At 42.8% G+C, this 26,869-nt stretch overlaps 2 protein-coding genes across 5 annotated transcripts in view; one reads left to right on the plus strand and one right to left on the minus strand.

The window, feature by feature from the left end:
* tshz1 (teashirt zinc finger homeobox 1) overlaps positions 1-16,989 on the minus strand; it is a 35,739-nt gene extending 18,750 nt beyond the window's left edge. The window contains exons 1-2 of one of the 2 annotated variants that reach the window (XM_058052973.2): positions 16,758-16,989; positions 14,567-15,083 (exon numbers count right to left, since the gene is read on the minus strand). In XM_058052973.2, coding sequence (XP_057908956.2) covers positions 14,567-14,606 — 40 coding nt within the window. In that variant the 5' untranslated portion in view covers positions 14,607-15,083; positions 16,758-16,989. Of the gene's footprint in view, positions 1-14,566; positions 15,084-15,234; positions 16,639-16,757 lie in introns of those variants that run through there. The other variant, XM_058052971.2, reaches the window with a different exon arrangement.
* Positions 15,934-19,537, plus strand: LOC131105148 (prostaglandin reductase-3-like). Of its 3 annotated transcripts, XM_078790921.1 has the most exons (4): positions 16,501-16,648; positions 16,708-16,819; positions 16,965-18,034; positions 18,366-19,537. In XM_078790921.1, the coding sequence occupies exons 3-4, from the start codon at positions 18,027-18,029 to the stop codon at positions 19,294-19,296; spliced, it is 939 nt and encodes a 312-aa protein (XP_078647047.1). In that variant the 5' UTR covers positions 16,501-16,648; positions 16,708-16,819; positions 16,965-18,026; the 3' UTR covers positions 19,297-19,537. The 3 variants fall into 3 exon arrangements, with proteins under 3 accessions (XP_057908959.2, XP_078647047.1, XP_078647046.1); XM_078790920.1 differs by having other exon boundaries at positions 16,708-18,034; XM_058052976.2 differs by lacking the exons at positions 16,708-16,819; positions 16,965-18,034 and having other exon boundaries at positions 15,934-16,648.
* Positions 19,538-26,869: the final 7,332 nt, after the last annotated feature.

Below are 26,869 nucleotides of genomic sequence, written 5' to 3' on the forward strand. Positions count from 1 at the left end.
AGCTACTGAGCTTATAATGAGCCTTCCCCGATTTTCGGCATTCTCAAAGAGAACCTTCCTCATGTAAAAAAAAAAAAAAAAAAAAGCAAAAAAATGTCATTGATGCAGAGCACACTTTCCCGTCAGTTAATTCTAAACTTGCATAGCCACACACACCGGCACAAACTCGGGCACGCGTGCACACACAGACCAAACATCCTCCAACACACAAACAGACACCCACACATACGCACTTTTTAAGCCCTCGCTTGGCATCAGCTGTCACACAACCTGTCTCGGAGAACTAAGCAGAGACAGACGCTGTCAACTTAGAGTGCCTCAAATGCCCACATCGAGGCAGGCAGAGGAGAAATCAGGCCTGTCTCCCAGTATAATTTGCACTAATCCTTCATGGGAGATAGTAAAGTCTATGGCATATCTGCCTAATAGCATCAGTCAGCGGCAGGTTCTAATCTCATATTTAGACCCGTTTCCATCACGGACTGACGACAAAAGCACCGGCACAAAGTGTGATTACCTTCTTCTTCATTTTTTTACACGTCTGCATGACTTGACTTCTGATAATGGTGTAGGTTTGAAAAAATATATAAGAAGCAAAACTTCATTGCTTCGTGGAGGTGGAAAGAAAGTCATTCCAGGCAACTACAGACAACAGATGGATTGAGGAAAAAAAAAAAAAAAAAAAGAATAAAGAAGCTGGCTATGTGCTGAAAGTGAAAACCTGCTGAAGCCTGCGCACTGACGTACGCCTTCAAAGTAACACATCCTCACGTGCAAACCCTGACACACAAAAACACCTTTTCAAAGCATTTACAACCTGTGGTGTTTGTCCTGCTCTGTTGGCTGCTTTACCACGTGCATTTGAATGCGGACTGGAGTGCATCCCTCTCTTTCAGAGAGCACCATAAAAGAAGACACACACAATGAGAGCTCTTTTGAGTGGAGTGGGGCTGCCTGGGGGTAGGGAAGCAACTCTAAAACCGACACAGTGCTTTAACTCGCCGAGGACAATGAGGTGCAAAGGAAACCAAACAATGAGAGATGATTCAAAAAGATGACAAACAGTACCCAAGTGAACCACACAAAGTATGTGGATGAAATGTCCTTTACTTGCAGCTTTTCATAATTGCTGCGTTTGCATGTGTGTTTCGCCAAGAGTGACCTGGCGGAAACGGGGAGACAAAAAGAAAGGGGCGGGAGTGCAAGGATCCTAATGAAGCCGTAAATCAGAGTCAGATGAGAAAAGACTCTGAAAGCAGATCGCATCACAGGAGATCAATGCAGACATGCACGTACGCACACACATACGCATACAGATAAGAGTAAAGATGAGAAACAGCCAGACACAACAAACACATGCCAGAATTCCCAAGCAAGGCTGACTTATGGACGTACGAGCGAGGCGCTCGCTGTCATCCTCGAGCTATTAAACTGCATCCGTGCTGTCCCGCCAGAACCCACACATGGGCTCCGGAGTCCCACCTTTTTGTTCAACCCTGCTCGTCTGAATCACATCAGCGGTGATGTATGGTGCCATAACTGATACCCACAATCAATCTTTACTTTAAAGACACATCCATCTTCTGAAATGCTGATGTTGGGGCAAGAGGGGTCGAAGGCGGAGTTGAGAGGAGGAGGGGGGGGTTCTTGCCTGACCTTATGGCGGCAGCATGGAATATGTTTGGGCTTTAGGGTTTTGGTGGCTGATTGAGTGATTTCTATCATCTTACATCTGGTTGAGAAAATAAACAGGCTCATGAAGGCATATGAAAGTGGGCTGCTATTTCCTGTTCCTGTCGAACAACAGTGACTTCCAATCTCGCCAATTAATGTACAAAAAAAAATCCCCCACATAGTAAAATGTTGTAAAGAATGGAGCTAACCCCGTCTTTTCTTATTGTCAATACAGGCCAAGGAGTAAGTATTTAGTTCCACCATTGAGCTCAACACTCAACACCGCTTTAGACCAAAAGCTTTTCTTGGCCATTGTACGACTCAAAATCTTAGCATCGCAACTCCCACATGACACACTACCTTGGGCTGTGTGTACAGAAGAGGGGGTGGTGGGAAGGATTTAGTGGACTGACTGGGGAGTTAAAAAGAATGAACTATCCGTGACCTCCAGGAAGGGTCACTTCTCAGTGACACTGCCACTGAATATTTGCTTTCATGACCCATAACGGTTTTTAACCACCGCACACAAAGCAAGGAAACAGGAAGGCTCCCTCATCAGTTTTCTGTCTCTTCACCACCTCGCGCTGCCCAAAGTTAGCCTTAATTATTGAACAATCTCACACAGAGTTTCATCAGACTGCCTCACATGTCTGCAGAAATTGTCTATTTAGTAGCATTCTGCAAAAAAAATGATGTCTCAATAGATTTCCTGTATTATTTAGTTAGATCATAATAACTTCACCGCAGTAAAAGTTATAAGGATATGAGCTGATTTAATGATTCTGGCTGTGGCTCCGATGGAGTTAACGCTGGCGGGAACCGGTGATGGGGGTGGATGAGGGCTCCAGATGAAAGGTGAGCGGGTGATGAATGAGAGGAAGCTGGAAGAGGAGTGAACACGCGGCACTAAAGACATGAACTCCAAAAGTTGTGTAAAGGTATGCCGTTACCGGGCCCAGACGGACATTGTAACTGGCGTGTCAGTTACAGCAGGCGCTCCTGTTTACATGCTGTTTTGCAATGTAATATGTTCTTTAACAGGCTGTGAGGGCTCGCGGTTCTGTGACCCTTCAGACTGGGGGGGGGGGGGGATAGCTTGTCAGTAAAGCAGTAATCTCCTTGTCAAGCAACACTTCTGTGGCAGGTATGCAGAATGTCAATGTAAGCTCACGATGTTGAAGGGCGAAAAGGTTTTCAAAAATGTCTTCAAGCTGGCGTGTTTTTAGGAACATTGGGAATAAAGCCGTGTTGATTAGTGTTGGTGAAAAATGAATGGAAAGGTGGACTGGCAGAAAACACGCTGTACATATTTGTGGGCTCGTAATCGTAAGCACAACAATACACTGGTACACACAGCTCTAGGGAGTACGGACGCAGAAGACAAAAACAGTACAGGGCCAATTTTTGGCACAAGCAAACAGGGAGGGTCGAGGTAGTCGCTGGGAAAGAGGGCGGGTGTAACGAGGAGAGAAAATGAGGAGAGTGAACGGCGGGGGCGGGCTGAGGGAGTAGAGATGAGGGAGGTAGGGAACGAGGGAGAGAGGGAGGGTTGAGTGTTGGAATGAACTCTCTCAGGCTTTGTGGTGCGCGTTTCCCAAGGCCCCCGCCTGGCCCCTTTGATAAATGACACATGTCATTCTGTCAGCTTGTGACACTGCAGCTGGGAGGCCCTGTGATGTATGGCTCTGCTGAAAAAGGAAATCAACTTTTTTCCCCTCTCTCTCTCTCTCTCTCTCTCCTTCTGCCCGTGTATGTCTGACTCTCTCGTCCCTTCTCTCCCTGCTTTCTCCCGCCTCCTCTCAGCCCGGGCTGAGTGCATGGCCTTTTTATATGAGGATTTAGGTTTCCCCCGGTCGAGTGAGCTCCCACCTCCTCTCTCCCCCTACAGTAAGAGAGAGGCATGCATGAAGCTAGTTTGAGCCTAAAGTTCATTTTCACTTGTGCACAAGCGCACAAAACAAACAAATCACATTGCTATTCTGATCGTTTACAGAAGTCAAATCTTCAGTAAAATCAAAGATTTGTGGCTAAAACCTGAGGAAAACATTTTTTGCAGGCGAGGAGGTGGAGGGGAGGTGAACAAGGAAGGAAGAAGGGGGGTACAAAATTCCAGTTGTGCAGAATGATTGATTTCTCCCACTGGGTCATCTGTCATCCATGTGTTTGACTGGAGGATGAGCACATGCAGCTAAACTGTACACAACACACACACACTCCCACAGGAACCGGGGGTGAACTTAGAAAAGTAAGCCACTCACACACACACACACACACACACACACACGCACACACGCAAAGGCACAGTATAAACACAAGCACTTGAAAAGCAAGAAGCCTGCACCATCAATCTTCAAACGATGAAAACACTTAAAAGATGTAGAGATGTTATTTTGTAGTGCAAAAGGACCCAGCCAATGAGCTGTACTCCAGAGACCTGCCCCCACCCGCCTTCCTGGCGGACAGCCTATCACAGCATCCGATTGACCCCTCCGCAGCATACATCGCCCACACAATGGGTGGGCTAAAGTATAATAAGACCAATCTCTGTCTTTCCTCTTCTTGTACACACTTTCTTATTCATTCTCTGATCATATCCTCCCTCCTGAGACGCACGCACACACACGGTTTCTCTCTCAACGGCTGACCTGTTATCAGTGCTCTGGAGATTTAACAGCCAAAAAGGGAGGAAAAAAAACATGCACGAGTCAGCCGTGACCGAAGGATGTTCCTTAGCGACGCCTGATACGCAAGCAATTCACATAATACACCAAGACAAAGGACTATGTTTTGGAGGGAAGCATATATCCATATTTAAACCATCACCAGATAGTGGACCTTGGTCCGGATACGGACCCAGTGATGGAGGTTTACAGACACCATGACCAATTAGACTGAATGGGAGCTACAATACAAGGGTGGGCCAAATGTAGGGTTACAGTTACTTCATTATCACCTTATAATTAATAATAATAATACTGAACCTTTATGTAAAATATCCATCCATCCATTTTCTATACCGGTTATCCTCATTAGGGTTGCAGGGGTATGCTGGAGCCTATCCCAGCTGTCTTTAGGCGAGAGGCGAGGTACACCCTGGACTGGTAATCAGCCAATCACAGGGCACATATAGACAAACAACCATTCACACTCACATTCATACCTGTGGACAATTTGGAGTCGCCAATTAACCTAGCATGTTTTTGGAATGTGGGAGGAAACTGGAGTACCTGGAGAAAACCCACGCATGCAAACTCCACATAGATATGCCCAAGCGGAGAATCGAACCCACACATATATCACACATAAAACTCAACTGTGTTAACTGTAACCCTACTTTTGTCCCACGCTGTATATATAATAATATTACAAGTGGACGGCAAACTCAAACGCCACTTTGACATTCATATGAGCTGGTCTACTTGGTGCAATTTGAGGCAAAATGAGGCCTTCGGACCTTCGATGTGAAAACATATGCATGAATGGACCTTACGTGATTTTAATTTAAGACCCCTGCTATATATGACCTACATGCCCATGCGCCGATTAAGCAGTATGCCAAATAGACGGACTGTAAAGCTTTAAACACAGACTATATAGGAGTCTTGGTGGAATAGCAGACATATTAATAATAGACCTAAGTTACTAATGTACGCTTTATCTAAACATATTAAGTGAGCCGAGGGGGAAGAAACTAAGCCAAATAGAGAAAAAGAAAACAAAAACACATACTACATGGAGTTCAGTGATTGTCCGGACCGCAGCCACCTGGAGGTCGTGACCCGCTCACGACCCCGTCAGATGTGTTCTCTGGCCGGGTTGGATTGTGTGCATGAGGGTGTGGGGGGCAAGGCATCATTAGGGCTGAGTGATGAGTGGTGCCGATGTCAGACGACTGCAGGGTATGGCAGCATTGACACTGCATTTAAAAATACGAGAAGGCCCTCACAATGCTGTCAACGGCAGTGTGTACAAGTGTGTGTGTGTACAGTTGAGAGGGGGTTGAAACACCACTGGTATGCACCCCCTTGTTAACAAGCTGCCTCTGTGACCCACAGGATATTGGCGTACACATGTAGACAACAAACACATTGAAAACACACACGGTCACCGCCCTTGGAGGAGCATTCATACCACTAATACCTACATAAACACTGAAGCCACTGTGGGCATTTTGTTTTCATTTAGTCTCCTCTGTGGCAAAAAAGTTTGACTTGACTTCTCTCTTATAATCACAGCCGAACAAGATGAAGAAAGCAGCACGAGGAAACGAGGGAAGTGACATGACAAGAAGGGCAGTGTGCGGTAGTTTGCAAGGCCAGAGGCAGCAGTGTCAGCCCTCAAGGTCAGCTGATAAACAACACATTCACAAGTCGAGAGTCGGGGAAAACAGAGAACTTGTGAACATCAAGTCGCCCCTTATTTCTCTTCTCCCACTTGAACACATTCACCTCTATTAATCACCGGAATTGTTACACCATGGTAATACCAAAAACAATCTCCATGATGACACGCACAAACAAAATTTCAAATTGCTATCATCCATCTCACCTGCCCCTACACAATGAAGTGGGGGGGGGATTCGAGGTGGACGAGTGAACCAGTCATTGGTTTCCCTTTCTGTTCTAAAAGCCTAGCCAGTACCATGATAGTGAAAAATGAATGGCGAGAAGCCAAATGGGTAAGGGCGCCAGAAAGATGGAATCAATGCACGGCATCTGCGGCAAGAGCAGCTATGTAAAACACTTGCCTTAAGTCAGCCGCATCCGGTTAATATTTAATCCCTCCATCCATCTCCACAAAGAGCATTTCCCTTTTAGCTTTAGCCGCCGTTTACTTTGATTACACACACAACGTTTAGGGTGAACGGGAGCAAAGCAAGAATGATAAGAGTGCATGCATGCTAAGTGATTTGCATGGAGATGGAGAATATTTTCAGGCTGAATATTTTCAGGTCTGAGAATCACCCAGAGCAGGCCATTGCCAGTTTGAGACAGAAGAGATAGTCTTAAAGAAATAATTCAATGAAATGGAAGGACATGGTTTGGTGTGTTCTAAGGGGGCAAAGACAGTGAACTCCAAACACTGCCCAAATTTCCATTTTAGGGCTTCCATCCATCCATCCATCCGTTTTCTATGCTCTATCCTCACTGGAGTTGCGGGTTTGCTGGAGCCTATCCCAGCTGACTTTGGGCGAGAGGCAGGGTACATCGCAGGGCACATACAGACAAACAACCATTCACACTCACTCATACCTATGGACAATATGGAATCACTAATTAACCTAACATGTTTTTGGAATGTGGGAAGAAACCCATGCACAGGGAGAACATGCAAACTCCATACAGTGATGCCCAAGCGGAGAATCGAACCCAGGTCTTCCCAATTTCCTGACTGTGTGGCCTACATGCTAACCACTTTTTCCACCATGCACCCTATAAGGCCTTCTATGTGCAAATTGAGTAGAATAAGCAAAAATAACAGCAATACTATCTTATCTGAGGATCATTATTTCTAAAGCGGAAATCCAAAACTCCCAAGTGAACATGCAAATCCACATACTGTACTCGTGTCACTCCTTCACTGTCACTCTTTCTCTTTGTTTTTCTACAAAGCAGCCTCATCTTTAGTCTGCATTGGAAGTATACAGCATAAATTACAGAACTCCAGCACCAAAATCAATGTGCCAAAAGTTCATATAAGACTAAAAAGGTCTGTTTGATATGGTCTATAATTAGAAATGTGGTTATTTCAGTAAATATAATGTGTATCTGTTACGCACAAGACAACCACAATAGTCAATCATCTGAGTTTTACTGTACAATCACAAAGCAAGGCATCATGAAGTCCTCTTCCACAGCAGAAACTAAAACTTGGAAATGTAGAATGCTATATGGAGAATGCAAACTTGCAGCATCCATGTGGCTTCTCTGTTTCTCCAAAGCTGTGGATTAGAAATACATGAGCTTAACAACTATTTATTATTTGCCGCAATGAAGACTGGTCTTCAGCTCATGTCTTGTTGTATGTTGATTTTCATACATACAGTATACCGTATATCAAAAACATAGACTTCTTGGTACACCAATTATGACCACTTGGGCAGAATATGGCAGACATGTCTGTGAGAGGTTTGCATGTTCTCTTTGTGCTTGTGTGGGATTTTTTGGGGTATGCGTGTTTTCCTCCCACAGCCTGAAACCAAGCATGTTTAGGACTCTAAATTACCCGTAGGTGTGAATGTGAGCCTCAAAGGTTGTTGGTGTACCTGGACTGCAGTATCTCTAGAGTCTCTTTTTGAAAATGTGAGGGTGATCATAATGTTCAATCAATCAATTTTTATTTTCATTTATTTTCATGCGTCTGCATGTAAAATTGTAATTGTTAAAGTACTGAAAAATGTTTTGTGTTAACATTTTTGCCAGTCCAGATTAACTGTAATTATTGGAAGAGTTGGTTTGGTTAGAGTACGTTTTGGTTTGAGTCGCACCTTCGGGAACAGACTAACAACACTAACCAAAGTTCTTGCATATTTCTGGCGACGTAAGCAGAGTGACACAGAGGAAGACTTTGGCCATGATGGGTCAAAAAGTGGACACCCCCCCCCCCGCCTCCAGAGACTGACAAAACCATCCTCATGATCACAAGCAAACTGAGCTATTGATCAGCGAGCGTCTGCCACTGGCTGCTGCTTCAAATAGGAATACGAGTAGGCTTCGGGGTCTGTGACAACGCTGACAAGGGTAAAATGTTATTTCTCTCGCACGTCGACAGCTGGACATTGTGTGTGTGTTTGTGTGTGTGTGTGTTTGTGTGTGGCGCTCGTGTTGCTGGGATGAAGGGACTTACATGTGTGTATGTGTGCGGCGAAGGAGTTGGTGGGGTGGAGGCATTTGGCCAGCAGTAATTCTTAATTGACACCTGTCAAGATAATGGTGGCGGTCCCAGCTGTTGGGGGAGAATTTGTCCATCGTCTCATTCATCTGTCAGAGATAATACCCATCCTAAAAGCTGCCCGCCCCACCCCACCCTTTTCAATGGCATCCAACCACAAGCCATCCTTGATGCTCCTGCTTGATGCTATCTGCCATCATAAATCTTGCATCCCTTCTATAAACAGTAATGTTAAATTAAGAAATGTTGAACTGTTGTATACACGAGAACACTGTTTAGAAGATTAACTATTTCATGACATATAACAACAATAACCGCATAACCATAGTGCCCGCCGTGGTGTAGTATTTGTGTTCTGGACTCTGGAGCGAATTCCTCGGGTTTAAGCATCATCGGTATTCATCAGGATGGGCATCCGGAATATAAACGGCTCAAGCCAAAAATCGGTATGCGGATCAAAAAGTCGAAAGAAGCAAACAATAACCGCATAACCATATCATATACAGCAAAGGGCATTGAAAAAATTCAATGTAAATCTCAGTATTTCAATTAGCCCAAGCTCTGGCTGCCTGGTGACTATTTTGTCTGGTTTTGAGTGTCGGAAAACAAGTATTTATCCGGCAGGGTGAGGGATGTAAGAGGAAAATCATGCAGGAGAGTGGAAAAGAGCGAGGAATAAAAAAGGAGCGGGAAGTGCAGAGGAAAAAGAAGAGATGAGAGGTGGAAAGAGAGATGGAGAGGCGGCAGAGCAGCATTAGAGGATCAAGAGACGGAGGAGTGAGCAGGGTTTGGGTGTCCCTGGATAGGACTCTTCTGTAGAGGGCCAGTCTTGTTTGTCTTGTTTGTTTGTTGGCATCAAAGCGCTGCCTCTCACTCCCCCTGCTCACTGATGTAATGAGTGGGTAAGCTACATGTTTTTTTTTTTTTTTTTTGCTTGCGCTGAGGAATTCAAATACTTATTAGACAAAATATTCTGTAATTGCTCATATTTTATTGATAGAAGCAACATGTTAAATTTGGCTCTAGCTGTCTTCCACGTAGCCTCTTGAGGGGCCAAAGCGCTGATCAAGACGGCAAATGTACCCTGGCTACAAATATGTAATACTTTACTTAAGAAAATTTGAGATGTCATTTTTTGCGCCTTAAATGTTGCATGACTACTTCTCTTGAACGCTTCCCCTCTTATCTCGCTCATGTCTTAAATTAGAAGCCAAAGGGGGTGGAAACACATAGCGTATCAACATTTTCTAAAGAAACTTAAATCTTAACACTTTTGCTGTTGATATGAAGTAAAAAGAGTAACCATTAATAAAGAAGAGATGACAGCAAGCATGGATCATGTATCAAAGGTTTCCATCCAAGCTTAATTTCACTAAAGTAAAAAAAAAGTTTAGTTCTGCTGCAGCAACATTGAAAAGTAAAAAAATATATATTTTTTTTTTATTCAGGAAGAAATAGTTTTTTTATGGCAGTCAAGTCAGGCTGACAAGCCGCCTTACTCCTGACTGACTCCTGACTACAGCCTGCCCAGAGGCCAGTTTTATATCTGTTTTAAACTTGATTTTCTCAGCTTTTTTTAGGATCTCATGACTCGGTGGTGTTTTTGTGCGCTGCAAGGCAGGCTACAAAGCACATCTGGCGACTTTAATGATACAATTTGCCGTCATACTAACCCACCTCCGTTATGACCTCCCACAGACATGTGCCGGCTCCACTTTAGCTTTAGGTAGAAGTGTGTGTGTGTGTGTGTGTGTGTGTGCATGTGTTTTTGTGTATGTAAAGTGCAGCAAAAGCAACACAACTACTAGCCGTGGTGGCAGTGGCCTGGGGGCAGCTCTGGGTAAGGATGCCGTGAAACAAGGAGGGGTATTATACTGAATATTTTGCATTATATATGTCCTTAGCCACAAAAAACACACCAAAATCAGTCATATTCACCATTTGTCACTAATAATCAATACTATAGTTTTAATATTTTTTACTAGCGGGGCACAGCGAGCGCAGAGAAATGAAACTACCCATTTGTGGTGATATACAAGTAAGACAATGTTTAACCTTTGAATGGCCTGAGCCCCGAATGTAAATGTAACAGTTTATTTGTGAGGTGACCCAGGAGGAAAAGTGGCTATCGATGAGGCTGATCAATGCCACCTGCTAACAACATGACCGCTCCAATTATAGTAACCTCGAGCCGAGTCTGAATGCCACACACACACACACACACTCAGACGGAACACTGTGGACACACACACACTGTACGACTAAAGCAGGGAAATAAAACAGGCGGCAGCGGATCAATACGTGTTCTAGCTCCCGCGTGATTGGGAGGAGTCAACAGATTTGACAGTCGGAGGTAAAATAAGTGGAGGTCCCCTTTGAGGTTGTTTTTTTTTTTTTTTTTGCTCCGGTGGAGAACAAAAAAAGGGGGGAGGAGAATGACTCTGAAAACGGTTCCTCCTGCAGAGGATAACTAACACGGTGTGGTTACCTTTTTCCACGCGATCAAGTTATTCATTCCAGGAAAACTAACACCAGACCTGACTAAGGACACTCTCATACACATAAACACACGTTTAGCATTTAATTTGAAGACACTTTTTTTCGTTTAGAACTTATAAAGCCTTAAACATCAGATCACATCATGTAGGACTGCTCTTTTGCTAAAAATGTACGTTTTAAAGTAACAATAAATATAATATTCACTATCAACAGGAACAGGCACCACTATAGATGATACGCTCTTCGGGGCACCGGTGCAGACAAACAAGTGGGGGGTACATAAATCCCGGTATTGCTGATCATTTCAAGGGGAGAATATCACATAACAGTACCGTCAAGTAAGAGCATAAAGGTCGCTGTGTAATCTTAGCCACCCCAAGCATGCAAAATCATTAATCCCTGAGCACAGCAAGCCTCCAGCTGGGAATAAACAGGAGGCCTTCAGCAAGGCGGCAACAGAACTGAGTCGGGACACAGTTTTACTTTCATGCAGTCAAAGTACATGGCGGCCGTGTTTTGATTTGGGGGTGATTTACTCCAAGGAGGACAACACATGCAAAAACTGTAAACACGTCAACAGAATGCCTGCATTTTTAAAACAGTCCACAGAATAGATCAAGACGTTTGGAGTGGTCATTAGGGCAAAAATAAATAAAAAAAAACTTTTGGCAACCTTTGTAAATGTTCATCCACATTCACTTCATTAAAGGAAAACACACTGGAAAAGATGCCTTGAAAATGGAAGCATTTAAAGGAAAACCGTACAAAATCCAAGAGGATCACTGTGTTGTGCTAAGGTCGCACCGGCTTGCTTATTACAAGGTTATAGGAGGGGTGGCAGCGGGGGTGGGGAGGGCTTACTAAAGGTCATTAACTGGCATTGTCTCTTGACGTGATTAGTCAGGTAGCAAAGTCCATTTGTCACCTGCGCAGGCAAATTGAGTTGGTGCTGCACTAGGGGCTATGGGGACTGTATAATATCAGCTTGATTACATCAAGGCAGCTGCGGACTTGACACCTTACTGAATTTGTCAGCATTAATCGTTAGGCCCTGTCACAAATCCATCAGCCACACAGATAATTAGGGCTCTCTCTAATGAAGCCGACGGAAGCAACCTTACCCCCATCGCTCCCTACTCCAAATGTACACACACACACACACACACAGTCTTATAATTACCATCGTGCTCCGCAGAAATAAGTGTTATCTGTCCTTCTTACCTTCCTATTTATCATCCTTAAAACAAACTGACCCCTAGTGCAAGAGAGCAATGCTCTAATCTTTCTATTTTGTTTTATTCATTATGCCTTCTCATTAATGTGAAGTCGCTCAAGGATGCACTGAGTGTATAATTTTGTTAGCACACACACACACGTGCTTGGGAAATAAATGCCTTTTTTTGTTTTTATTTGCCATACTTGTTGATCACTTTCATCGTATCGAATTCATAGCGGAAAATGTTTAAATGACAAGAAAGTAGTACCGCGTCAACAAAATATAGCTTTATTTTTGGACAATTTTTGCAAATATATGAAAACGCAACAGCTTTAAAACTATTATGTAGAGTATTATTTTACAGTAAGAATATTTTCCTGTAAAATAAAATTCAAAATAATATTTACTGTAAATGAAGGATTATATTTGGCCAGCAAGTTCTTACAAAGTAGATGGACGTGTTGATAAACTAAATATAATACCGGTAATGAATACATTTAAAATGTAAAACTGCAGCACTTGAATTGAAATACATTAAGAGTTCTGACACATGCATATTTACAGTAATATCGCTAAAATACATTAACAAATAGGGACAATTTGTACTTTTTAACTCTGACTTAGAATCTTTGTCTATACATTAAGCTCGGTCTTCAATGTACTAAAAAGAAGCCACAGGTCAGGACCACCTCCAATTGGGAAAATTAGTAGTACTGGTGTGTACTGGTTATTTGCAGATACTGGGATCATAAAGGGAAAAAAAATCAGATGACGCTGTCTGACTGTCGTAATACAACATATCCTGTATGCAAAGTTGTGATAGACCACTGTAACATATGATGGCACTCAGTGGACAATGTGATGGATCAATGGGGTGTGTGATATGAGAGAGAGAGGGATGGGGGGGGGGGGCAGGATGGTGGGGAATGGAGGGGTCAAAGAGATGTCATGTTTTCATGCAGAAGGCTAATGGGAGTCACTCCGATTCCAACAGGGTGACCTTTTCCAGACTGGTCGTATATGGAAACAACCAAAACTCCAGCATGCAACGCATACACCCTGCAAGGAAAAGTCTTCCCATACGGACCAAAACTCGAACTTGAGCACAGCTTTGCTAGAAAGGCATGAGAAAAATAAGTCAACTGCGAGCACTGGTTGCATGTTCTCTGCTCCTTCACATCCTCCTCCTCCTCCTCCTCCTCTTCTTCAACATCACCAGCAGCACCACGCTTAAAGATAAAAACCTGCCGAGTTCAAAGTCTTCCTCGGCTGGCCCTCCTCTTCGACTCGCTTTGCACCTCATATTTCAAAATCTCTTTAAAATTCTGTAACTGTCTTTTGTTCACTCCAGTTGTTAATGCCTAACTTCAAAGAGTCGGCCTCATTAGCACAGAGGTAGAAACCCCTGTCACTCATTTACATTTGTTTAAAGGCTGCAGGGAGACGAGAGGAAAAAAGGGGGGAGTCCAGATCCAAACCACTAGAAGTCAATGGTGTCAGCCCTCTGCCAACACCTGGGTTTATCAGCTGGCCACACAGTAAATATTAGACTCCCTTCCGGCACTGGATATCGATTACGATACTAGACTGATTCTTGGAAAGGATGTGGGGTGAATCTGGATGGGAATGCACTCATACAATCCCAACATTCAGAAGAGTATAAGAATAAAAATCTGCAAAAATGTATTTAGTATAATGTAGAAAGTATTCACACGCCATCCTTTTTCTATGATTTCCCCCACAAAAAATAATTCCAACTATAATACCCAACTTTTTTTCTCATCCTGGCTGAGACATCACAGGGGGGGGGGGGTGTGCTAAACCTGACAAGAGTATTGATGCCAGACTTTATTGAAGTTTATCAGGGATGAACAGATCAGAGAGTCCCCAGACAGGCGATCAATCACCAGTCAAATCAATGACGGCAATCCTCTAATAAAATAATACAAAAGAAAAAAAAATGTTGTCACTAGTTTCCTCCCCACTCATCATACTCCTGGACCTCAAATGGTCCCTTTAATTCACAAAACAGTTATTTTAATTTGGAAATGTTCTTCGTGGATCAACTTACAGGGTTTGTGTCATTTCTGCAATTACAACTAGAGGTTAGGTTCAAGTGCCATAGTTAAAGTAAGACAACTGTAAATCACACGTAATCATATGATTTGAAGCATGCAGCACAACAAAAGAAAGTAGTATGTGAAGAGATAGACAGCATGAATGAATAATAAAAAGCAATTCGGCTAGAGGGGTGAGAATGATTTTGGAGCAGGGGGCGGGTTATACCTGCTGATCGCCGCGGCTCTTGCTGCTTTCTCCTCGGCATAGTGACCGTCAGCCTCCACGGTGCTTCTCATGCAGGAATTACAACGAACTGGTAGTCTGTCAGTGGTGAAAAATCATCCCTTTACGGGGGGGAGCACGTTTTGATCTCAGAGCTGAAAATGTCAGTCTTGTCTTCACACTGGTTGATATTTTTAGACTTAATAGCTGGATCGGCTCCAGCGACGTGGAGCTGAAAAATTACGAAGGGATTGGAGCAGCTCGGAGGACCTTCATGTCCATCAAATATCATCTTCCTTCATTTTTTCCCCGTGGAAAGAAGAACAAACAGTTCAAAAGGCAAAGTTTTCCCTTCACTTCCGCTCGAATTTAAAAAAAAAAATCTTTGGAGTTGTTGAGGGGCGATAGTTTTCTGCGCTTTTGACGCGCAACAAAACTCAAAAATAACTACACGCAAAACAAATAAGTCCAATCTGATAAGAAGCGAGTCCGTTTCGCCCCCCCATAAGAGTCAGGCAACCTGAAAAGAGATAAAAGACACACAGGCATTAGTTGGGTTAATGTCAGTCCAGTCACCACTACGCCACCTCATCCCGGATTCAGCCCCCCTAGTCCGGACTTTGCTTCGCTCCGATTCAAAAAAACATACCAAATATAAACACATCTCTTACCTACGCTCAAGGAACGGCACGAATGATTATATCACTGCATCTTGAGGACGGAGTCTGTTTGATGCGGTGAGAAGGAACACTTGAGACGCATCCAAAGCTTTGGCGACATGGACTACTAACACGTTTGTCTCTTAAAAGGAAGGAGGGAGGGGGGACACATCCGAGCTCGAACCCCCTTCCTAAAAAAAATAAGTCAAAATGGAAACGCAATGGATCCAGAAGCTGTTTCAGACCGTCTCAACTGATAGACAGACGCATCGAGTGGCTTTTCCTGCTACATTTTTTACTCCTCCCCTTCTCCACAAGCGTCAGCCCTGACAGAGGAGGCTACCTGTCAATCTTTTTAATTGTCTTGTCCCCTTACCCAACCAACACTCTCCTCTCTCTCCCTGCTGCAAAAAATCAACCCCGACAATAGCAGCACAGCACATCCTCTTGTAGCCATTAAAAGCCAGCACAGCAACCACAACCATATTGAAATAGTCGCGTCATATTCGTGAAAACAACAAAAAAAGTAAGGCGGCGACCAAGCCCGAGTTCATTGTGTTACACATGCGATATTACGATGTGAATAAAAACACATATATTTATATGTTGGGTGAATCTAAAATGCTAACAGCTGCTCATTCAATTACCGATACAGGCTAAGGTTACAGGTACATGGGTCCGCGAACGCCCCATAACTCTTCCAAGACGTCACTTAAACACGTTGTTTTCTTTATTGTGTTATATTATTAAGCACGGTAGTCCCGTTGTTGTGTTTTTTTGGAGAGGAGGTGGTTTGTTTCACCTTACTAGGAAGTGAATGTTGTGTCCGGGAAGAAGAGGAAGGGGGAGGGACTTTACAGGACTACACCGACGACGAGCGAGTCAGTGGCGCTGATGTGCTCTACTCCGCGGCTCAACCACCACCAAACGTTTAGGGTTTAACTCCATCTCCACTGCACCGTGGACTCGTTTACAAACCATCGGTATTAGCACGTTTATTTTCGATCCGAAGCAGAAAACAATAATTGGCTTGTTTGAACACGACCGCGGCCTGTATGATGTAAGCCCGGAGAGGACGAGCCTCTAGCAAGCTAACAGCACGTCAAGTTGGCCGTGAACTTTGTCACATTTCGGGGGCAATGTCCGGTCCAATGTGGGCAAGAAACGCCAGGAGCGCGGCGTTGTTTTCCCTCGGTTCCAGACGGAGAGGCACCGATTCACTTTGTGGACTTCTTCCGGTTCCGAGGCGCCCTATCATCGACATGTCCTACTCGGCGCACTTCATTGATTTTAAAGGATCCTCCATACCAAGCAGCATGAAAAAGGTGGTTGTAAACAAGCTGAGTCCCAATTTTAGAGAGGCGGCGTCGGTGCAAACTGTTACGGTTCCTACACCCGGAGACGCGGACTTGCTCGTCAGAAATCGGTAAGTTCTCACATTTGTACATTTTAAACACAAAAACGCTAATGATGTCATCTCACTAGGTGGCTGTTTAGAAGTTGTAGAGGAGGAATCGGGCTTTAGCCTGACTTACCTCGATTCAGATATGTCCGCCAGAAGCAGCAATCATCCTCATCACAAGATGGCAAAAAATACGTGAGGAATAAGAGCTGTACTGTAATTCCAAGTTCCGCCCTCTCTGCATTTGTCTATCAATCCATCTCGGCATTTCTCTCTCTTCCCTCCCACCCTTTCTCTCTGTCCTCATGTCTGTATACGTCACCAACCTGCAAACACAAAGTCATGGGGGGCCCACTAGTACCAGCAGATGAGATGATGGGGGGAGGAAGGAGATGCTGCACCATCTTCTCTCCTTTTCAAAGTGGCAGAAGACTGGTTATATGCCTGAAGCCAATTTAAGCACCTATTTTTTTTTCACAATTCAGGTCAAAAGATGATGGCACTAAACACACTGGTAGGATTGAAGTGATAAATCCTGCTGAAAGCAATATCCTACCTTTGCTTTTTTATTAGATATGCATGCTTGACCTGGGGTTTTATGTTAAATACGCCTTTCACAATCCGCTTAGGTTTTATATTGTGGCATTTACGGCCCAATAAAATGTAGTTTTGCACCAGTCTGAGTGAAGATCACATTATATAGCCTTGCAGGATTGTGATTATTTGCTTGTAAACTAAGACCTTTGACCGTCAGGTTACTTGGCCGTTGTTGGTATCAACGATACGGGATTAGGCAAGGAGCGAGGAGGTCGAGTAGTGATGCAATCGGGAAGTATTTACATCAAATTGAATCAACATTTGCACAATTCTTATTGAGGCTAATTAAGTACTATTAATATTAAATGCATGATGTCATTATTTTTTTTACCATTGTGATGACACACCAAATTCCAAATAAAATATAAATATCGCAGTGAAGCCCCAAAATAAACTGATAGAATAAACAACACAATTTCATTTGTTGTGTATGTGTTACGACCAGACCAGGGTGTAACCGACCTCTCGCCCATAGACAGCTGGGATAGGCTCCAGCATACCCGCGACCCCAGTGAGGATAAGCGACATAGATGGATGGCGTATGTTTTAATGACAACCAATAAAGTCTAACAGGTTCGTGTTGAAGCTGTAAGAGACACAAATGTTTACAATAAATGTGGTTACAGTGTCACAACTATCTGCTCATTTGGTTTCATTTAACATTTATATTTTTAATATGGTAATGTTTTTATAAAATTTATTTCAATGATTAAGTTGTTTTTCCCACTGTGACCCATCTCTCCTCTGCAGGAGCGTTATCTGCAGGCTCGAATGCACATACAACATGCACAATAATAAGATCTGAATGCTGATGTAAGACAGTAAATTGCTTATTTATACACTTTCCTTTTCACATGTTTTTTTGTTGCCAAAGATGAACAGTCCTCGGGTTGAGGCAACTATGCATGGTTTCCAAAGTGCAGTTTTTTGTGGGTGTCTGAAGGCAATGAATCACGATCTCATGCATTGTATTCGGTGATACAAGCGTTTCCTGTCAGTGGCGTTTGCTACTCTTCTCAAGAGAAAAAGCAGATCGTTGCCAGAACAAATCCAAGTGCAGATGTATCTCAAGTCGGGTCATCACGTCAACGGTTTCTGTCTCATCTTTCATTCCAAGCTTTTTGTTTCTGTCATTGTCTTTCAGTTTTGTGGGAATCAACGCCTCCGATATTAATTATTCGGCAGGACGTTATGATCCGTCTGTGCAGCCTCCCTTCGATGCCGGATTCGAGGGTATCGGCGAGGTGGTCGGCCTCGGTCTCAGTGCCAGCTCCCAGTACACCGTCGGGGACGCGGTGGCCTACTTCAACAGCGGCGCCTTTGCTGAGTACACCGTGGTTCCCGCCAAGCTAAGCGTGCCTGTCCCCTCGGTGAGGCCTGAGTTCCTCACCCTTCTGGTTAGCAGCGCTACTGCCTACATTGCCTTGAAACGTTTGGGTGAACTCACAAAAGGTGAGACAGTTCTGGTCACGGCAGCTGCAGGAGGAACGGGACAGTTTGCGGTGCAGTTTGCCAAACAAGCCGGTTGCCACGTGATCGGGACCTGCTCATCCAATGAGAAAGCGGGCTTCCTTAAATCTATCGGTTGCGACAGGCCAATAAACTACAAAACAGAGGACCTGGCCAAGATCCTAAAGACAGAGTACCCAAAAGGCATAGACGTGGTTTACGAATCAATCGGAGGCAATGTTTTTGAACTGGCAGTCAATCGTTTGGCTCAAAAAGGACGTCTGATAGTGATCGGCTTCATCTCAGGATACCAGTCTGCGTCGGGGATCCCCCAGTTCAGAGGAGCAACTTTACCTGTAAAACTTCTCCAGAAATCAGCCAGCATTCGAGGTTTCTTCCTTCCCCACTTCATCGGCGACTACAAGGAGGCTCTGGCTAGCATGATGCAGATGTTTGCCAAGGGGAAGCTTGTGTGTGAGGTGGATTATGGGGATTTGGCTCAAGAGGGGAGGTTTGTTGGCCTGGAGTCAGTCTTCAGAGCAGTAGACTACATGTACGCGGGGAAGAACCTGGGCAAGGTTGTAGTGGAAGTGGCACCTCCCTCTAATTCTCAAAGTAAATTGTAAATTTAAACGTTCACTTTGAAATCATGAATGATTTTAAGAAGGTATCTAATAATGTAAATCAGAATAGATATATTTTTGCAATATTAATAACAGCTATGCAAGGCTTGAATGTACGTAATTGCAATTAAAAAGTGAGTCAAATTTTGTAAATGTCAGATTTTTTTTCTTTTCTTTGCACAATCACAATTTAGTATTATAGATAAAGTGTTCTATTAATTTATAGAGCTAACATCTTTTTATAGTGGATGATGCAACATTTTCTTAATGTTCATACCCACTTTCCCTCATTTCAGACCAGATGCCTCACTCTGCTTGCTTTTAGCACTCTACAGCACTTTATCTACTATAAATGTTTTATAGACTTCATTGTTTGTCTTTTAAGGGCTCACGTTGTTATGTCAAATGTTAGTACTGCTCCAGGTGTGCCTTATATTTTATTGCCTGTGTGTTGCTGACAGGAACACAATCCACACCATCAATCTTTGCCTTCGCATGCCCCAAAGCTGTACATAATTAAAAAAATAACGTGTCCACCTAACTGGCACTCAAAATGCAGAGGAACGTTACTGTGAATTGTTTTTTTTTAACGTTATTTTCATTATCATATACAAGCCACACTAAATGCTGCATAAAGGCCGCTTAGTGTATTTGTATCGTATAATGAGCTTACACCTTTTTTTTTTTTTTTTTTAGGAAAATAGTTTTTTTACATGAAGTAGTGAATGAAACTTCCTATCTGGCAAGTACGGATGTAGACTTTGTGTACGCTTCACGTGTTATTTCCTCATCCAGGTGGCCGCTCACAATATAACTCAGCGTGATGTACATTATAGGTGTGACCCAGCATGCACGGCAGCGACTACCACCAGACGGGACAGGAAATCAACCAACACACCTGGCCAAGATGGCTTCAGCACTTGTGGAGGAAAAAAATAAAAAAATCTGGAAATACTAACAGAGGTTAATTAAAATTAAGTATTGTTACTGCGGGGTCCTTGAGGCCCCTAATAGCTTTCATGTGCGTAATTACCATCAAGTCAAAAATGTCCTTTTTGACTGGTTTAAAGAGTATAATTAAGGGAGAAACACAAGATTATTTGATCAACAGCGCAGGTGATCATTTAATTATCGCAATCACCTCTGTAACACCACTGTTTGCTCGTGTATTTTTTATGAAAAAAAACAAAACATCAGCCACACAAAAAGGTGAGAGGGGAGATGATGCACGGGATGTTTAGATAAATTTAGCATGCTACAGTTCTGTTTGCATCTACGTTGCATGGCGATGAGTAGGCCAGGTATAGCATCTCTTCAATTAACAGGAGAAGCCTGTCTGTGCGTCCTCCAGGGCCCACCTGTACCTCGGCTGATTAGTGAGCAGTCACAGCCCCAATTAGAGAACACAGGAACCTGGAGAGACAACACTCTTTATTTAATTGGATTGTGTTGCTGTCGGAGGCTCCTTACCGGCAACAGGGAAGCAACCTGGAATTGTTGGGAGTAAACAAGACATTAAAGACTGAGAAAGTCTCTTCCAGGGACAGTTTTTATGTGTGTTTTTGTTCCTATTGATTCGAAGATTTAGCCTAATTGCCGTTTACTTATAAATATTGTTGCGTTGCCTATTAAATGTTCATTCACAAACCACTTGCACTTAGTTTTAAATACATGCCACTTCAGTAGGTGCAATAAAATAAGCTGAATTAGAAATGCTATAACAGTTTTGAGTTTTGACACTGTCAAAGAGCTATGGCAACAATCTGTTGTGTACAGCCACAATTTGCATAATGTGTCATTTTCAGTGTTAAACATATTTAAATATTCAGAGCTTTTAAATATATTTATAATACTGCATCCAATTTTGTGGGTGTACCGAATGTAGTGGCCAGAAGACCATATCTTAATTATCCATCGGGTTGTATTTATCGAAAGAGAAATAGTCATCTTATCTAAAAGGTTTCACATTTACATTAGAAATTAAACAGCTTTTTCATGTAGTATTCACTTCCTATCCCACTTCACTATCCCAGATGAGGGTGTCCTATCCGAAAGCAAGTGGAATTCTCCAAGGTCTCTCCCTTTTACTCTCACAAACCTATTTTTCTGCCTGCTGTAACATGTGGCGCAAAACAAAGACATCAGCGCTGTTGTGTGGAGCTCTGGTGCTCCACCACCAGATGCCTGAGGGACGCTGGCTGGCTTGCTTGGTACTGCCAGGATCCAGACAGTCCACTCTCTTTCCATGCAGTCAGTCAGACACCATCAACTCCCCAACTCCCACAGCCCCCGTCACTCCTGCCTCTGTCTAATTACCAAACCTAAAACCCCACTCAACTAATTAGCCACAGCAGACCCAGGAACTGTGAGTAAAGGTAAAGAGATGGCTTCATTCAAGAGTGTGTGTGTGTGTGTGTGTGTGTGTGTGTGAGTCCGTGTGTGTGTGTGTGTGTGTGACAGAGACAGGAAAGAAATGGAATATTTGAGCCTCCTTTAGCCAGCACATCTCTACAGCCAATTAAAGTCATTTATTAAACTGCAAACGCTGCTGAGTTGTGCATGACAGAATGACTGGGGTTTGTGTTTGTTGTGGCCTTGCTTGCATTTCTGCACCAACGCGAGGGTCCCACAATCTCTTCTCCCTCTCATACGCACACTTCTACATGTCTCGGAACGAATGGAAATGTGTCAGCTCCTCTGTCCATCATCAGCATCGAGAGCTCAGTGGGACATAAATTACAATATTCATCGCCACCACTTGTGGAAGTCTCAATGAAGGGGAGAAATAACTTTCTTAATCAAGTCCCCCTGATTAATTGTAATAAAGGTGTCATCCATAAATGTGTCCCCCTGATTGAGTTATTCAGCGGCGGAGACAGTAAACACATCCCTGGTGATTGGGGTGCTGGACAGGGTGGGGAAGGTTGGGGGGGTGGGGGTGACGGGGGTGGTTGGACACACTGAGACGCAAATAGCTCCCGACCACACTGGCAGCCTTCATACAAGTGACAGTTATGAAATACAATTATCAGTGTGATCTGCTTAAGAATTCATCAGTGGCCTTATAGCAGCCGGTGAAGATGTTCAGAGAGCGATGGAGAGACAAGGGGGAGGAGTGTGGGGGGGTCTAACACATGACGTCCCCGGGTCCTGCTGATGAAATGAGAGTTTTATTTTCTTTCAGGCGACTGGCATCTTTGTAACGTGATTATTTTTTATTGTGTCTGATGAATGTATCTGTCCACTTAGCAGGTTCAACTCCAATCATAAATTATCGTCGGTCGTCTGTCGAGGATCCATGGTTTGGATTTGGGTTCATTTGGACAAAGTTTGAGGTCTGGGACTGGTTCTAAACAAAATAGCTGGCTTCCTGTGTGTTTTCAAACATGAGTTAGTTCTATGCTGACTTATTCGGTCATCCTATCCACCAGTTTTTTGTCATTCGGTGAAACTGGTGGCTTACACCAGAGGTAGGGAACCTATGGCTCAGGAGCCAGGTAGGGCTCTTTTGATGACTGTATCTGGCTCTCAAGCATTTCTTACCACAATAAAAATGTATTTTTGCTAACATTTTAAAGTAAACCATCACAGAAATGACTGTTAAAAATAATATTCAAAATCAACAACTTTCTTATGCATTTTAATACGTCCATCTATATTCTGCTGCAATACGGCCAACCATATCTATCTTTCCTGATGATATTTTCCAGGTCAAACACCAAAACTTGATTATTACTGGGTAATGCTGTAGTCTACCTCGGTCATTGAGATGTCAAAAAACATGTAAATGTAAACTTTCCTCCTTTAATCAAATAGCTAAAGCTACAGAACCAAGCCTTCTGACGAAGATGGCCAAAATAATGAAATACGTCTACGGAGTACGGTGCAAAACTATGCAGCAGCAGAAGTTGTATTAATGGCAACAAGTATTTGATTTATTATTAGACACTGCGCTGCTCACGAAAGTGTGCTGGCCACACCCCATTGGCGTGGGGTAGTGTGCCTGGTCTACGTAATTAGAGCCCATTATCTAAAACTGTTGGTCTTACATAAAAATGCACACATTTTATTGCATTCAATGTTTAAAAAAAATGTATATGGCTCTCACAGATACACATTTTAAAATATCTGGCCTTCATGGCTCTCTTTGCCAAAAAGGTTCCCGACCCCTGGGTTACACCAAATGGTGCACAAAGTGAATACGGTTAATTTCAGACATCCGTGTTTTCAGCACCACTAAAATATTCCGATTCGCATGCCAATTTCGGCGATTTTTTGTGTTTTCAAACATGAGTTAGTTCTATGCTGACTTATTCGGTCATCCTATCCACCAGTTTTTTGTCATTCGGTGAAACTGGTGGGTTACACCAAACGGAGCACAAAGTGAATACGGTTAATTTCAGACCGAGTTTTGGACATCCGTGTTTTCAGCACCACTAAAATATTCCCGATTCGCATGCTAATTTGGGTGATTTTATTTCTGCATTACATAATTCTCACGATGGATACAAAAGGACATTTGCACACTTTGTGCTCGGACCCCAAGAAGTCATAACTTGTGTATTTGGAGCTCAAAAATACTAATTAAAACGACCTTGGATCATTTAAGATAAATACATGCACACACCATCATAAACTAGTTCATTACAAATGTCAAGATAATTTATTAAGCTACATTTTAATTGACATAGAGAGGTGTTAATTTAAAATTTTTATTGTAATTATAGAACCGTATTACGTAAATATGTAATAAATTAATTTTGTGATGAGAACTTAAATTGTTAGTGCGCTCTGTATCTCATATTTGTCAAAAGGAACTTGCCAAGGATGTCGGGTCGGTTGTGGTCAAGTGCACGAGTGTCTAGATGAGAGCTTTTTTAATAATATGATACAACTGCATGCTAACTGAATCATATAACATAACACGGTGAGATAAAACGTACTTTCAGCCGGCTACTACGCCACCTGCAAAAAGACCAAAACAAATACAAACAATTTCATTTGACAGATAAAATCGCACACAGCATTCATCATTTCCCCACCTGCATTAACCCTATCTGGCAACTTCTGTGTGTGTGTGTGGGGGGGGTGCCAAACTACATCTGTGGAGGATGTAGATATGCATTAAGGTGAGAGGTAAGGACACTATTCAACACTTTTACGATTAATGACAGCATCATCGCCATCGCCATGCTGACCAGCCATCATTCCATTGGCCGGATAAAGAGGAAATGAGAGACGGGGCTGCAAAGGGGGGGAAGAAATATGAGCATCCTGTCGTCAGGATAACGGACAGGTCCTCAGTCCAGTTCCCCCAGGTCCCCCTGTCCTCATTCTTTACTGGCCGGGAAGGCTAGCCAGACAGCGTTCTCTGCAGCCAAGGACACAAGGGTGTCAGCTTTGCGTCTGGGTAACATCGTTCATCAGGCCGCATCGGTAATGGCCGGGTCTCTGTGACAGTGGTCATCAAGACACAAAAGCAAAAGGGCCCATAAACATTACATGACAGATGGTTGGGAGGACAGCATCGGACAGGGACGTGGTGGGAAGGGGGCTGCACAGAGAGTGAGAGATAAAGTGCCATACGCAGACGCAGAAGGACAGAGGTGGAAGAGAGCTCTCGCTCTTTTGAAAAGTCTTGAGTGCAGGATGGTTTAAGAACGCTGATGTCCAGATTCAGCTGTGAAAGGAAAGGAAAAACTGGAAATCACAAGTAGAAGGCTTTGCTGCTGTTGTCCAACCAAGGAGCTCAGTGCAGCAAAGTACCACCATAAGCGGGGCTCGACAATAACGATGTACCGATGGCCCGGGGCAAGTTAAAACAAAATATTCCCGTCGGGCAAGTGCACTTTGGCATGCCATATAGCGAAAAGTTTTTTTTAAAAGCGGTTCTTGTTGGGTGTAAAACACGAACTGCGGAATTCCGGTTGGTAATTTGCAAACCAATCCTTGCAAATCTTGAAATGGACCAATCAGAATCGTTTATTTAGACCGAGGTCCGTATTTTACCCACACCCGTTCACGATCAACCAATCAGCGATCGTTTCACTACCAAAACATCTATCATGGCGTCCCTGCCAACATGGTCTAATTCTTCAACAACTTATGAAGGAAAACACCAAAAAGTGATGAATCAGTGCCTCCTAAACAAGTATTTTATTAGCGACAGCCAATCAAATGATGGCACAGGTGAGTGAATCACATTGCTGTGACAATTTTAATTGGTAACAATGAAACACCACCGATTAGATCCAATACCAAGTGCTGATTTTGCACAAGCTGCAAAATCTCTCTGTGTATTTTTCTCACCTTTGCTTCACAAATTATTGTTTGACCATTGACCATTTTTATGGATTAAAAACACTTAACTAGTATGCAAATGTGTCTATTCAATAATGTTTCATTGCGGTGTACAACTTATAAATATCACTGCTTACTACGACTACCATGTGTAAGGTAGTATGACATGCCATGTTAACATACATCTCCACAATTCCTCCAAATATAATGCATCAGTACTATTATCTGATGAATTATCAGCATATATTGATGCTTGATCTATGTAGGAAAACAACCACAATAAATTATTTAATCTTTATTTGAGATTCTCATGTGATACCACAAAAATTAGATGATATCATTATGGCAGTCTTTTCATTTTACATGGGGCAAGTTCGGGCAAGTAGGTCTCACCTTAAGGACCCCCCATGGGCAAGTCATTTTTGTTTTTAATGTTGAGCCCTGAATAAGTCAGTATATAAAAAGAACGAAAATCAAGAAAATATTTGCATATGTCTGTACACTCGAGAGAAACACATTTTGAAATTGAGTTTGAAAATAAATAAATTTTGTTAATAATAAATATTTTTTTAGAGAAATATGAACAAGCTCTTTAAATCCACATGTGATTGAAATCTGATTGTGAAGCTCATTATCATTATTTTTTTTATGTATTTTTAATGTTTGATGCTCGATATTGGCTTTCTTACCGATATCCAAAATACCGATTCTGTCCTGCACTTCATCACTTTCCCTCAAACTAATGTCAGGTCACATCTTGTGTAATGAGTACATTATACTTTGTTTACTGCGATGGCACTGGATGCATCTCACAAATAAACACTGTACAAAGTAAAACAAATATGATAATATGCAAAATTTAAACATTAAGTAATTGAAAAAAAAATCATGACCAATTGTAAACAAACATAAAATGTTCTCTTTGTGTCAATTTAGTATCAACAAGAAAGCGGTTAGTCTTAATAAATACTTGTTTAATACAAAAAACTGCGCTCATTCAGAATGTTATGCATGAACAAAACATATTTTAGATCAGAAGTATTAAAGAAAAATGCCTTACTCCCCCCTTGCAGCACTTTGCCGTCTGCAGGCAGAACAAACAAATCCAGATTGTGGACACACTGAGGTAGCAACCTTGTTGCTGTGTGGAACCCGACGTCATTTCCTGTGCGTTGACACCCCTTTTTATATTTGCCCATATTGCATATTCATATACTTCTATACTCCAGCACGGCATATACAGCGCTCAAAGAGTTAAATTCACCAATGTGAGAGA

This window comes from Doryrhamphus excisus, linkage group LG5 (genome assembly GCF_037039965.1).
Source record: "Doryrhamphus excisus strain RoL-2023G ecotype Guam linkage group LG5, RoL_Dexc_Guam_v1.1, whole genome shotgun sequence".
NCBI lineage: Eukaryota > Metazoa > Chordata > Actinopteri > Syngnathiformes > Syngnathidae > Doryrhamphus > Doryrhamphus excisus.